General features: G+C 41.0%; 1 protein-coding gene across 3 annotated transcripts in view; it reads left to right on the top strand.

The window, feature by feature from the left end:
• Positions 1 to 13,780, top strand: part of SPTA1 (spectrin alpha, erythrocytic 1) — a 61,991-nt gene that overhangs the window by 31,728 nt on the left and 16,483 nt on the right. For 2 of the 3 annotated variants that reach the window (XM_063103900.1, XM_063103903.1), the window contains exons 24-39: positions 822 to 923; positions 2,329 to 2,420; positions 3,269 to 3,413; positions 4,228 to 4,409; positions 4,737 to 4,836; positions 4,944 to 5,141; positions 5,939 to 6,082; positions 6,620 to 6,723; positions 7,059 to 7,221; positions 7,483 to 7,614; positions 8,131 to 8,268; positions 8,457 to 8,561; positions 9,677 to 9,885; positions 11,038 to 11,158; positions 11,738 to 11,859; positions 12,717 to 12,849. In XM_063103900.1, coding sequence (XP_062959970.1) covers positions 822 to 923; positions 2,329 to 2,420; positions 3,269 to 3,413; positions 4,228 to 4,409; positions 4,737 to 4,836; positions 4,944 to 5,141; positions 5,939 to 6,082; positions 6,620 to 6,723; positions 7,059 to 7,221; positions 7,483 to 7,614; positions 8,131 to 8,268; positions 8,457 to 8,561; positions 9,677 to 9,885; positions 11,038 to 11,158; positions 11,738 to 11,859; positions 12,717 to 12,849 — 2,190 coding nt within the window. Of the gene's footprint in view, positions 1 to 821; positions 924 to 2,328; positions 2,421 to 3,268; positions 3,414 to 4,227; positions 4,410 to 4,736; positions 4,837 to 4,943; positions 5,142 to 5,938; positions 6,083 to 6,619; positions 6,724 to 7,058; positions 7,222 to 7,479; positions 7,615 to 8,130; positions 8,269 to 8,456; positions 8,562 to 9,676; positions 9,886 to 11,037; positions 11,159 to 11,737; positions 11,860 to 12,716; positions 12,850 to 13,780 lie in introns of all 3 variants that reach the window. The other variant, XM_063103902.1, reaches the window with a different exon arrangement.

Here is a 13,780-nt window from a genome sequence, read left to right as displayed (position 1 = left end):
CCAAAATCCTGCCGGGAGTGCTGGTCTTTCTGAATTCTTCAAAACTTGCCCTATGCTATAATGTATTCCTGATGCCCAGGTTCAGATGGGGTGTTGTGAGACTGTGTGTAAAGTCTAATTAGGAGGAAGATATTAGTGGAGGAAGAGAAGAATGACCTGACTTTGTAGCCAGACAGTTTCTTAGTTTTTGCCTACCTAAACGCTTTCATTGGCCTTCTCTCAGATTTATTCCATTATCTTAACTAGCAGTGGGTGTAAATTTCTTTCTTTTTCTTTGTCTTATGATATCTTCCACATGGAATTCAAGGACACATATATATATTCCACACATGCACTTTTGTGTGTGTGTGTGTGTGTGTGTGTGTTTATTTATGTATATACAAAATGAACTCCCTAGAGCTGTTTCTTACATCTCTTTATACAGTCAGATTGTAACTCAGTCAGTCAAATTCTGTAAAGTTGTAGGACTTTGTAGTGACAGGAAAGAATATTACACAGTCAGATATAGATTCCTCTGATGGTGTAACTTAATCCAGGTGTCGATTTCAAGAAATCCTTTAAGAAATCCAGAAAAATAGATAGGCTTCATATTCCAGATAAATAATAGTTATCTTGGCAAGTTTTGGATAGTCACTGGGTGTCAGGATATTTAAGGATACTCTTCTCAGTGGCAGACTGGAAGAGGGTAGCTTGTTTTGTATTGCAAATGTGTTTAGCAATATGTTTTAATATTTAGCTGAGTGGGGTCAGAGATGGACAGGTAAGTATGGTGGATGGCTGAGAAAGTGTTTTATACTTTTTGGACAAATTTTTCCATCAAGGATTTGAAGACCAATGAGCCTCGGCTAAGGGATATCAACAAGGTAGCTGATGATCTGCTATTTGAAGGACTTCTAACACCAGAAGGATCTCAAATCCAGCAGGTAACCAAGATTCCCTCTATTCCTCCTCACCACCAGCTTGGGCTGTGGGAGTCCTCATTTCATGTCAATATACTTAACTTCATATTCCACAAATCAGCTTGGATAAGCAGAGCTAACAGCAATACAGAATTGACTATAGGAAAGTTCAAAGACAATAGTCTGTGTAGTCCATCATTTTTGTTCTTTAAATGAACTAAATCAAAGCAGATTCATTTATTGGCATTTATTGAGTGTCCTTTGTGCTCTCACACAGGTATTTTTAGAGTATTTTAATAGGAGGGAGAAGGAGGACAAAAGCATTGGGACCCGAAATTCTGATTTAGCTCCAAGAGGCAGTAATTAGAAAGTTTAGACAAAATCGCACTGGACATCAAAAAATTGGGTTTACTTCCTTGCTCTATCCCTGTCTGACTGTATGATCCTGGGCAAATCCCTTCATTTCTTCATCTCTAGTCGGAAAAGCAAGAGTGTTGAATAGCACAATCTCTAAATTTCCTTTTAATTTTCTCTACTGTGCTCCATCAAATTGAGCATAAAGTTCTTGCCTGAAACCCCCACCCTAAAATTTAACATTTGAAATGAAATTTTGAAATTCATGATTTCAACTGACCTGAAATCCTTAAATCACAACACATACTCACCTCACCCTCACTGCCACGCACACAAGAAGTTCAGTGCTCAAATACATAAAAGCAAAGAGAATGCAGAAGAAGCTATGATGTGGGAAGAGGTTGGTTAAAAAAGTTTACCGGAAGAGATGGGCTCTGATAAGCATACTGAAGGAGAAGAATACAGGTCACTAGAGATGAGGGAGGGGGCATTCTTGACCTGATTCTGATCTGGACTTCTGAGTGCATAAAAGACCTAATGAACACCAATGGAATGTCCAGTCTAGCTCTCTGAGTTGTCATAAACCGTGAGGATGAGTTCTCTGCCTCCTTTTGTGGTGGTTGCCATGGGATAAGAGGCGGGGAGGAAGGTGCATGGGAACAATGTCTTACACCCGAAAGAAAGTAGGGCTCTAAGCGGCCACTAGGTTTATTCAATTCAGGATGCAGAAAGGTATTATGTTTGTCCTAGGGAAATGTGATGGTTTTTAACTACAAGAAAACACTTTCCACTCATTTTTGGAGGTTGTAGTGTACTCTCTGTGGCAACAGACAGCAGTTAGTCCTCCAGGGTTGATGGTTCCACACTGGGACATCAGTTTGTGAAGAAAAGAAATCCCTTTCTCTACTGCGCTGGTATAAATGAGGCCCAAGCTCAAGCTATGCAAGAAAGAAATAAAGCTATGAAGTGCCTGAAGGAGACAGCATGAAAACAATGATGATTTAAATCTCATCAGACACCACTGAGCTATCTGACTTAACTCTTTTTAAAAGTCTGATGCATCTGTCTCTTTTAGGAGTTGAATGCCCATTGGGGTTCCTTGCAGAGGCTTGCAGATGAACAGCGGCAGCTGCTGGGCAGTGCCCATGCAGTCCAGATGTTTCACAGGTAAGAATTTTACCTCTAAAAAGCAGTGCTGCTCTACAACCAACTCACAGAACCTCCAGGTCCAGTTGCTATGGTTGAACCAGAGTTGTTAGTGTATCCTTTATTCCTGAGTGACAAACCATTTGCCAATAGGAGACCAGGTTTTTCAGTAGTAGATTCCTCAATATTCTAGTGCCCTGTCTTGGGCTCTGGCACATTATTAGTAGTCTATATATGTTTCATGAGAGAGGATGAAATTTGTCTTGGAAAGAAAAGATTTAAGTAGTTATATTTTTGATCTAGAAGCAGACAGTAGAGGGCAGCAGACATCACATTGATTCTAACTGTTCAGTCAACATTTTTTGTCTGATTTCCAAACCGTATCTATACTAAGAAACACACACACAATCAAATAATTAAACAAACAAAACAAAACCAAACAAACATGATCACAGTGTATAAATGTATTTTTGAAGATGCGGGGAAGTGAAAACTGAGACTCAGACAGGCCTGGCTGTTTAGAATATCTTAAGATGGAAAGCCATGAAATATAATGGTTACGCATGTGGCTCTGCAGTCAGACTACGTGGTTGAAACTTAGGCTCCATCATTCAGCAGTGGTATAATCTTGAGGAAATATTTATCCTCTCTAGGCATCAGGTTTCTGAGATGTATAAAGGAAATAGCAAAAGTAACTGTGCCTCTAGGAGTTGTGAAGATTAAATGAGACAGACAGTCTGGCACATAAAAAAGGATGATGATGATGATGGTGGTGGTAGAGGTGGCAGTAAAGTCTTTCTCATGAGCCCAGCTAGTCTGCCTCTGGCACACGTCATTACTCCTAAGCTCCTTGCTCTCTTGTGTACCAGAGATGCAGATGACATGAAGGAGCAGATTGAAAAGAAGTGCCAGGCGCTCAGTGCTGCTGACCCTGGCTCAGACCTGTTCAGCGTCCAAGCCCTTCAGCGACAGCACGAGGGCTTTGAGAGAGACCTTGTACCCCTGGGGGAGAAGGTGAGACCTATGCTTCCAAGCTTTTCCAACACTTTTCTCTCTCTGTTTATACCTATGCCAATGCCCCTTTCTTTGATTCTCTTTCCCAGTCTCTTATTCTTATAGTTCTTTTTATCTTGTGCCATACTTGTTTTTGTACCCTGTCCCTAAGCAAGACCACTAAAAGGACATGCCCCTTGACTACTAACATGGGGAAAAACAGATTGAACTCCTGCTCTCCAGGGGAGTACCCTATATCCCTCTTGCCTCTTTACTGGGTTCCAAGTCACCACAACTTGTGGCAGGTAGTTGGAGGTCAGTAGCCGAGAAGAAACAGCAAATGTCCATACTCAGGCCTATGTCTGAGTAGGGTGCAGTGTTTCCTCAGTCAGGAATTGACTGAGTTTAATCTTACTTCAACTGAAAAGTGAACTCTGGAGCTTGCCAGTTATACTCAGAGGCGTCATACAGCTGGCATTAACGGGCAGAACAAAAAGAAGCACAGAATATGTCATTATTGGAAAGATTCTCCATGAACAATTAGGACAAGGACCTTTGGGGTCCCTAATTGATATTGACACTAACCAGAAGAGTGAGTTAATAATCTTTCCTTGTGGCCTTCCTATCTTAAGAGAAAGTATGATAATGCCAATTTTTACTACTTCAGAGTTATCATATGGACTAAACTGTGGTTATTATTTTATAAAGTATTAAGACATGCTAATACATCACTGATGTCTATTTGGGGAGATGACTACTAGGACTCAGGACTCTTCCTTTGCTGAGATTCAGGCGTGACTCTAGGCTGATTATCAGAGCTCTTGCACCTCCTCAGGTGATCATATTGGGGGAGACAGCAGAGCGGCTCAGTGAGTCCCATCCAGATGCCACTGAGGACCTGCAGAGACAGCGAATGGAGCTGAATCAGGCCTGGGAGGACCTGCAGGGGCGTACAGAGGACCGTAAGGAAAGCCTAAATGAGGCCCAGAAATTCTACCTGTTTCTCAGCAGGGCCAGGTAAAGCTCACAAGCATACTTACAACACGTAGAGTGAGTAACTTCCATGTTTGGCCCCTGAGTAGGGCTTCCAGGAGCAGTCTGGGTACAAATGCTGTTCACCATTGGGTCTGGAGAGCACCATTAAGAGAATAGCAGTGAGAATAGCAAACGTAAGACCTGTGAAGCATATAAAGGCAGATAGAAGATGTTATTTTAGAAATGTCTTTTAGAGATGGGGAAGCTATAGGACAGAGCATGGCTTTTGAATGTCAAGGGGAGGGGAGGGACAGTCCTACAGCAAGTTGCAAGGTTTTCTTGTGAATACCAATATGTCTATTTCTCCAGGGACCTACAGAATTGGATCAGTGGCATTGGTGGGATGGTATCATCACAGGAGCTGGCTGAGGATTTAACCGGCACAGAGATCTTGCTGGAGCGACACCAGGTATGGCAACATAAGCTATAGCCATTGGTCTCTTTTAAAACCTCACCCTCATTTTAAAAATTTCAGTGGCGTTAGCCTCGCCTGCCTCTGTCATCTTTTTCCCATAGGAGCATCGTGCTGACATGCAGGCAGAGGCTCCCACCTTCCAGGCTTTAGAAGACTTTGGTGCAGAACTGATAGACAGTGGGCACCGTGACAGTCCTGAAATTGAAAAAAAGCTTCAAGCTGTCAGACTAGAGAGAGATGATTTGCAGAAGGCTTGGGAACGACGCAAGAAGATCCTAGACCAATGCTTGGAGTTGCAGGTGCAGCAAGTTACCAATTGTTAAACAGGTTTAGCCTCAGTATGTTCCTTGTATGCAGTTTTGCCTGGTTATTAAGGACTATCAGTTTGCTAGACTTTCCATGTTGTAAGCACAAGGGCATGTCTTGCTTACCTGGCATTGTACTCTGCTTCTTAGATTGATCATTGTTGTGTTCTCTGCTCTTAACCCTGTTAAAAGATCCAAACAAGATAATGCTCAGTCCTGAAGAGATAGTAGGGGGAATATTATTTATTGATTAATTGAGGAATTGACTGATTTTTTATTGATAACCTACTGTGTGCAGGCCCTGGTGCCACAGATATTAATATGACAGAGCTCATTTTCTTAAGTAGGGAAATTAGACATGTAGACATGTAGAAATTAAACATAGACATTTTAGTACAGTGAGATGATCATCAATAAAATACGATATTTGAATGCTTTGAGTCTAAAGAGGAAGGAGTAATTAAAGCTTTTCAGGGAAGGAAATGGGAGGGCCACAGGCTACCCTAAAGGGTAATGTTTACAAGAGTCTTAAAGAAATAACCAGCCGATATCTACCAGGTGTAGGATATGGGAAATAGCACCCCAAGAATTGCATATAGCTTATATAAAAACATAAAGCATGTGTTTGGGAAAGAGTAAAAGTTTCAGTATAGCTAAGATTTATCATATGAGTGTTTCTCTGAAGAGTATAAGCACCCCTTGCAGGATCCTTTGTGTCAATATCATGGGAGATGGGTGAGATCATTTCCTCTGTCCCTTGTCTCACACACCTCTAATTTCATTCCTCAAAGTTGTTCCAAGGGGACTGTGATCAGGTTGAGAACTGGATGTCGGGACGTGAGAATTCCCTGAGGTCAGAAGACAAGGATTCCTTAGACAGTCTGGAGGCCTTGATGAAGAAACGTGATGATTTGGACAAAGCTATTGCTGCCCAGGTAATAACAAATATGAGAGTTCTGATAACAACTATTAGAAATAATAACAAAAATCTCACACATTTGTCTGGTTTTATGATTTCCAAGTATTTTGATTTGCATTTACTTCTTACAGAAAATTCTAAGGCAGGCAAGGCAGCTTGACACTTGACTGACATTATCTTACCCAAGTTACATGTGGCAATGGACTTCTTACTTCAAGTCTAGCATTCTGAAACTCCACCTTTAGGATTGAAAATAACTTTATGTACTATTTCAACATTCTGTCCAACACAGGATTTGGCCTCTACAATGGCCATGGGGAGTGTCTTTTTTAGGGAACTCAGTATCACACAAGTAGCTATCTCAGTATAATATTAGGTATTTCTCCTCTTGTTGAGTTGAAATCCACTTCCCTGTAAGGCATTTACTCTTCTGTCCAGGTTTTGTCTCCTGAAGCCACAAAGGATATTGCTGTTCTTCTCTAGGAGGGAGTCTGGGATTGTACCAAGCGCCTAATCTCCAGGCATCTGGGCTGTTTACTTTTCCTTTATCCAGGAAGGGAAGATCACTGACCTGGAACATTTTGCAGAGCGGCTCATTGCCGATGACCACTATGCCAAGGAAGAGATTGATGCTCGGATCCAACGTGTGCTAGACAGGTCAGACCTAAGTGATTGTTTTGTGAACTACAGAAGGTGTAGCAAAGTGACCTCATTGCTACCATTTTGATGGGGGTGATACTCTGAGTTCTTGTACTTTCTAGATGCCTAAAACTATCTTGACATCTTTGGAAACTTTCTAACCTAGACTGGTAGAATTAAAGACATGGAGCTACCTTAGAAATTACCTGGCTTCAAACTGCATTTTATATCTAAAAGCAGTGAGACTGTTTCAGAGGAGAAGGGACAGGTTGGCAAATGGAAAGATTCATGAATATGGCATCAGAGCACGAGTGAAGGGTGAAGGGCAGAGTGTGGCCTCCCCCCTTCTCTAGATGGAAGGCTCTCAAAGCACAACTGATTGCTGAGCGGACGAGGCTTGGAGACTATGCTGACCTGAAACAATTCTATCGTGACCTTGAGGAGATGGAAGAATGGATCAGTGAGATGCTACCCACAGCCTGTGATGAATCCTACAAAGACCCCACCAACATTCAGGCAAGTCCAAAACAAGAATCTTGGAAAATTTCACCATTCCCTGATTGTTGCTTAAATGGTCATGCCCCTACATTGACCACTCCCTTACAGTTGAGGCCACTGTGTGTGCCTTCAGGGACTTCTGAGTCTAATGTGAGCAGGTCCTTCAGAAGTCACCATCACTTGGTTATGGTAGAAATATTAACCCTTCCTTTTCAAAATAATTACCCTATCTTGCTTCCCTAAATGAGAGCATAATTTAGTTTATTTTTTTCCCTTCAGAGAAAATACCTAAAACACCAGACTTTTGAAAATGAGGTTTATGGTCGAGCTGAGCAGGTGGAAGGAGTCATCAACCTGGGGAACTCCCTGATTGAACGGAGGGCCTGTGAAGGCAAGGAAGAGACCGTGAAGGTGGGGATGCTGCTCAGAATGAGTCTTGGGCTACGAAAGCACATGAAAGGAAACCTATCACTCTTTCAGTGTTTCATGTGTAGGGGTATGGAATACATTCTGTGCTTAGGGGTCTCTCCTCTGATTACTGAACAAGGAGGGAACAAAGCAGTGATACTCAGACCTTATCATTCCCATCACTCTCAGTACCTAGAATTCCAGAGAGAATTAGACTTGATTCCCATTCTCATCATGCTTGTTTTACATTTTCCATCCCTTCTGCCGAAAGTCTTTTGGCATTTGAATGCCAGTTCCTATAATCAACGCAGAATTTTTTTTTTCAATTTTTTTTCTTTTGTCCAACACCTCCTGTTCTTTTCCCAGGTTGAGCTTAACTGGTTTGAAATATGTGATATTCAAGTATCAGCATATTTTGAACTGTTCTTACCTCCAGAACTCCCCTACATTATTTTCTCAAGTTATCACAGGGCTCAAAATCCTAAAAACCATAATGGCACCTCACTTTATTTGGGTTAGGAGCAATTGGAAGAGCTGGAGAAATATTGGGACTACCTGCTTGAGAGAACGATTGACAAAGGACAGAAGCTCAATGAGGCTAGTCGCCAACAGAGGTTCAACACAGGTGTTCGGGACTTTGAGTTCTGGCTTTCAGAGGTAATTGCACCTGGAAATGATGGAGGCATGGGGGTATAATAAATATTTGTCAAATAAATGAATTTATACATAAGCAATTCCCTTGACCTTCTTGGGAAAAGTTTTGGGATGTAGCTGCTAATCTTGTTCTCCTTAAAGACATTTTTTTAAAATCTGGTAACTTCATTGTTTATTTTTTTCATTTCCAGGCAGAGACTCTGCTGGCAATGAAAGATCAGGCCAGGGACTTGGCTTCAGCAGGAAACCTGCTTAAGAAGCATCAGCTATTGGAAAAAGAGATGTTGGCTCGAGAGGTAAGCAGTGCTAGAATCCAACTCCTCTGGTCAGAATGGGAGTGTTTCTGACTTTTCTCCCTCCTGACTTAGGAGACCATTTGAGAAGATAGCCTTGAAATACTGACTTTAGTATTCTCAACCAGCAGTCATTTTAACGAGGTCAGATCCACAGGCTGCAGAGCCATTGGAGCAGTTTCTGTTAATCAATTATTACTAAACTATAGATTGTAAAACTCCAGGAAGAAGACCCTAAAAGCCATCTTGTTCATCTTTTTTACTAATGCATACATATACTCATTAACTTCCAAAGCTGTATATTTGATCTTGTCTTTGAAAGAAAGTAGAAGTTTACTTTATAGAATTAGAGAAAAAATAAATAAATAAGATGAAAGCACGTGAAATGAAGTTGAACAGCACATACTCTGGAAATCATGTGGTGGACTTCAGTTGCATCCTAATATCAATCAAAAATTTGTCGTGGGAGCAGTGAAAAAAATGCTGGGAGGTATTAATTTCATACTGGAGAATTTTATATTCTCAGTTTTATTTGGTAATATAGATACACACAAAAAGGAAAAGTCAAAGGCTTTCTAGTTTCAAGTCTCAGGACTTCGCAATATTCTCCGTGACATCGCTAGGGAGCTGGGTTAGAATGGGAATAGACACAGAAGAGTCTGGGTGTGTTCTGGGGCCAGCCTAAGAATGTTGCCAATAGAGTAGTTTTTGTTGAATATTTCAATCAATCAATCAAGCTGTGACTGTCAAACTCAGTACACTGAGGGAGGATAGTCCTGTATTGGGAAAAGTATTGCTCACGAAAGTCTTATTTTCTATTTGGTGAGAGAAGACAAATACAGGTGAAAACAGCAGAAGGAAGAACAGTTCACATAAAACTAAATGTACAGTTCTAGTAAAGTAGCATGCTATCTATATTGCTCTCTGATCTGGTCCTTATCCAATCTAAACATATACTAATATGTACATAACACGTAATAGTGTATAACATCAAATTTGCTATCTTCAAAAGCAGAATGGTTGACCCAGTCTTTGACCCATAACCATTAGTGGTTAAAGTCTGGGGCCTGTGTAATACCTGTACTCTGCTGTTCACTGGGCACAATGGGGCTTTCTAGGATGCACTCAAGGACCTGAATATGCTTGCTGAGGATCTGCTCTCCAGTGGGACTTTCAATGTTGACCAGATTGTGGAGAAAAGGGACAGTATCAACGAACGCTTCCTGAGTGTCCAGAACTTGGCAGCGGCACACCATGAGAAACTGAAAGAGGCATATGCCTTGTTCCAGTTCTTCCAGGACCTAGATGATGAGGAATCCTGGATAGAGTATGTACTGTATGGTGGATAAACTCACAATGGGTCAATAACCCAAGAGAGAAGTTGATCCACCAAACATGTTCCAATTTATGCTGAAATGAAATATGAAATTGTTTCCTGAATTTGGAAACTTCTTAATCACGTTTGCCTAAGCCTAAACTTAACATTGGTTTTATTTTTACCAAATTTCCTCACGGGAAGCAGGCAGAGAGAGGCAAGTATGTAGGGAGTAGGGAGCAGTTTATGCACATGTTGGGACCAGAATTAAGAAGTCATATATTTTTGTTCTAGAAAATTCATAGCGTGTACAATGCTCACGGAAACAGCTGGGCATTTACAGCTTACCTAGATGATCAGATCATTGTCATTGTCCTTTCCATATCCAGTGTACCTTATATGACACCCAACTGGACAACAGACAGAGAATTTTATATGGCATCTGCCATAGCTTCAGCACTTATTTTATTTTGTTCATAAAAATATAATTGGTAAAATATTAGAAAATCAAATAACTTGGCTACTTCCCATTTAACCTGACTTATTATGTTTCTTTTCTACAAATCTGCTGATGTTTATGACTAATAAATGAATTAGAGGAAAGCATAGATCATAGGACAACAAACAGAATATTTTAAAAACCTTTTTAGAAGCCATAAGGTGGCATAAGCTTGTCTATGTGGTCTTTGACTGTGCTTCATGGTGACGTTCAAACATTGACACTTCAAACCATCCAGCTGCCATAATTCCTATAATATCAGCTCTTTATACCCATTCTAGCTAAATTTATTGTTGATGTTAATAGACAAAAATAGTAAAATCCATGAAGGGCATATATAATTTTTTCCATTTTTTAAAAAAGAGTAACAGTGTGTATACTTGAGCACAGAAGAGAAGACACCAAGTTAGAAAGGCAAAGAGGCAAATGATACGCCTGTTACGGCTGTAGCAGAGATCAGTACATTGCTTTAATTTGTGTCAGCGTGAGCCAGAAGTTTTGCTAAAAGCCTCTGTCATTCATTATTTTTTTGGTTATTGGCACAGAGTATTCCAGAATTCACCACCTCTCCCACCCCAGTCATACACATGCTCTTAGAAAATCATTGCTATAGGTGACCTTAAATGTCTAAACTGCACATTTTCCATTTTCTTCCTTGGTCCCAGGGAAAAGTTGGTACAAGTGAGCTCCCAAGACTATGGCAGGGATCTGCAGAGTCTTCAGAACTTAGTGAAGAAGCACAAACGCCTGGAGGGGGAGCTGGTGGCACATGAACCCGCTATCCAGGTAGGAATGGAATATCAGACCTGAAAAGATAAAAGTAATCTAATAACAGTGCCTCATATTACAGATAAATACGATGGTGCTGCAAAATATGAAAGTACAATGCCAAGATCACAGAGTTAGTCACAGAGTTCGCAAGTGTGCTTTTCTCTCCACATTTTGTCTTTTATAAATAGAAGCCTGGAGAGGAACCCATGCTTTTCTCTGAAAGGAGCACTCCTAATACTTCTGGGCAGTTATTGACAATAGGGATACAGGTTGGGACATCTGGGAAAGCTGTTCCTGAGCCATATGGAAGAAGGCGACTCTATCTAGCTTGGTGGTAGGGTTACTCTGTGACCATGAATAATCAATAAAGCAGATCGTGGAGAGTAGCCTAGTGAAAGTGCTGAGATATTTGCCAAAATATTTGGGAAAGTTTAGCATAATAGGTCTCGCTGCAGCTTTCTTCATACTTCTAGGATTTTCAGGACCACCCCAAGTCCCGTGGAGGGTAGGAGGGTTAGATGCTCTGCCAGGGGACTATAGCTAAATGGGGAGAGATTGTGGGGTAATGTGACGTGAAGGGTGTGTGCTCTTTAGAATGTGCTGAATATGGCAGAAATGCTGGGAGACAAGGCTGCTGTGGGGCAGGAGCAGATCCAGGAGCGGCTGGATCAGTTTGTTCAGCACTGGGAGAAGCTCAGAGAGTTGGCCAAGGCTCGGTGAGTGTGGGATGGAAAGCCCAATTCTTTTCTTGAATTTTGTGTATTAGGCTGGTGTTGGGAAGATACTTAATTTCTGCTTAGCAGTGGCTGCTCTGCCCAATTACCCATCTCTCTTCCAAGTCCCTGAACAAATGCCGTCTTCCGTGAAGCTTTTCCCTAGCTACCCAGGCAGAAGTGGTCACTGCCTCTCTTCTGAATAAACCCCTCCTACTGCACTTACATGCATGTCTTTTATCATTGTTCTTCTACATGTGTTATCCTCCATAATAGGTTATTAAACACACATCTGTTTTACTTTATCTCTCTGGCTAATATTATGTGAAGCCCTTAGTAATGAAAGAGTGAAGTATTTTTTTTTTTCCTTACAGCCAATTTGAACCACACAGTCGTATGGATAAGTATGACAATTTTTGTCTATGTTTCATGCCTGTTGGCAGTAGGAAGACATTTGTTCCTGGGGAATAAATGGGAGCTTCTGGCATTTTGTGATGCATTCATCATGTAAGAAGGAAGGCAGTGTTCAGAATAGAAAGGGTCGTTTCTTAGCTGCTGATGGTCTCCAGCTCTGAATTCTTAGCATCCTCTTTTGTTTGGACAGGGTTTCCTTCCTCCAAGACAGTTTCCTAGAGGGTAGATGACGCCACAAATGAATGTCTAGGGCAGGAGTCTCTTCCACTCACAGGAGATCTGCAGCATGCGCAGCAGGCACGTACCAGCCTGTGCTCTGGCCCAGGTCAACTGGGCTGCCTTGTGAGAACATGCTGGTCTGCTCTGATGAGATTGTGCTACCCTGCTGTACTCCCATTGCTTACCAGTTGCTTCTTATCCTTACCGGGTTTATCACCCTGTTATAGAGGGATTCGGCTGGAAGAATCCCTAGAATACTTGCAATTCATGGAGAATGCTGAGGAAGAGGAAGCTTGGATCAGTGACAAAGAAGCTCTAGTTGCCCGAGGGGATTCTGGAGACACACTGGCTGCAACTCAGGTGAGGAACAGGTAGAATGGATCAATTTTCTTCTCTTTAATTTGGATCTTTTCTCAAGTAGTCAGTGTTTTCACCTGTAAAATTAGAATCTTCCTTCTGGTGGGAGAAAAGGAGATGAGGGAAATATGGGTCATTCTGCCAATATTAAATATAAAAAATAAGTCAAGTTCTGACAAGGTGACTTGTCTAAGGTCATGAGCCCCATCAGGTGTGAAGGCAGGACTTAAACCTCAATCCCATAATCTGTGACCTGTCTGTGAGTCAAAGACATCATGATCAAAGGCCTTTCCTTATAGGTTATAGCTCTTGTAGTCTACAGATTTCTTAAAGATCCCTTCAAATCCTGATGGCACACTGATTTGGAATAATTTCTCTTATGTCTAGGCATTGGTTGCAGTTTCTGAAAATATAACTTTAGGAGAAGGGCCTACCAGACAGAATCGTTCCACAGTTTAGAGACACCCTTTTAAATGTAAAATTGGGTTTCCCAATAAAGAAACAAATAAGTTCTCAGTATGATCTTGAGTTAATGTGGGTTTTGACAGCTTTTCAGAGAGTGATTACAAAAGAATAATGTTGTTAGGAACTTGAGAACTGTGCCAAGTAGGCTAAAAATCAGGAATTTACCAGGAACTTTCTGTGGAGATTAATTCACTTTGATATGATGACATAGAGAAGGTTAAACCTATACAGCACATAGTTCAAATGATCAATTCTTATCTATAAAAGTCTTTTAGAACATGTACATGAACACCACTGCATGTGTTGAAGCATTTTAAAGCTTCATAGCAAATACTCCTAAAAGTTTCCCTTTTTAAAATTAAAATTTTTAGTTTGAGTAGATTCAGATGCAGTTGCAAAATAATACGGAGTGATCCTATATAACTTTTACCAAGTTTCCTCTAATGGTAACATCAAGAAAAACTATAGT

Source organism: Cynocephalus volans, chromosome 8 (assembly GCF_027409185.1).
Source record: "Cynocephalus volans isolate mCynVol1 chromosome 8, mCynVol1.pri, whole genome shotgun sequence".
NCBI classification, from domain to species: Eukaryota; Metazoa; Chordata; class Mammalia; order Dermoptera; family Cynocephalidae; genus Cynocephalus; species Cynocephalus volans.
Note: the sequence above shows the minus strand (reverse complement) of the source record. Positions and strands in the feature narration are given on the sequence as shown.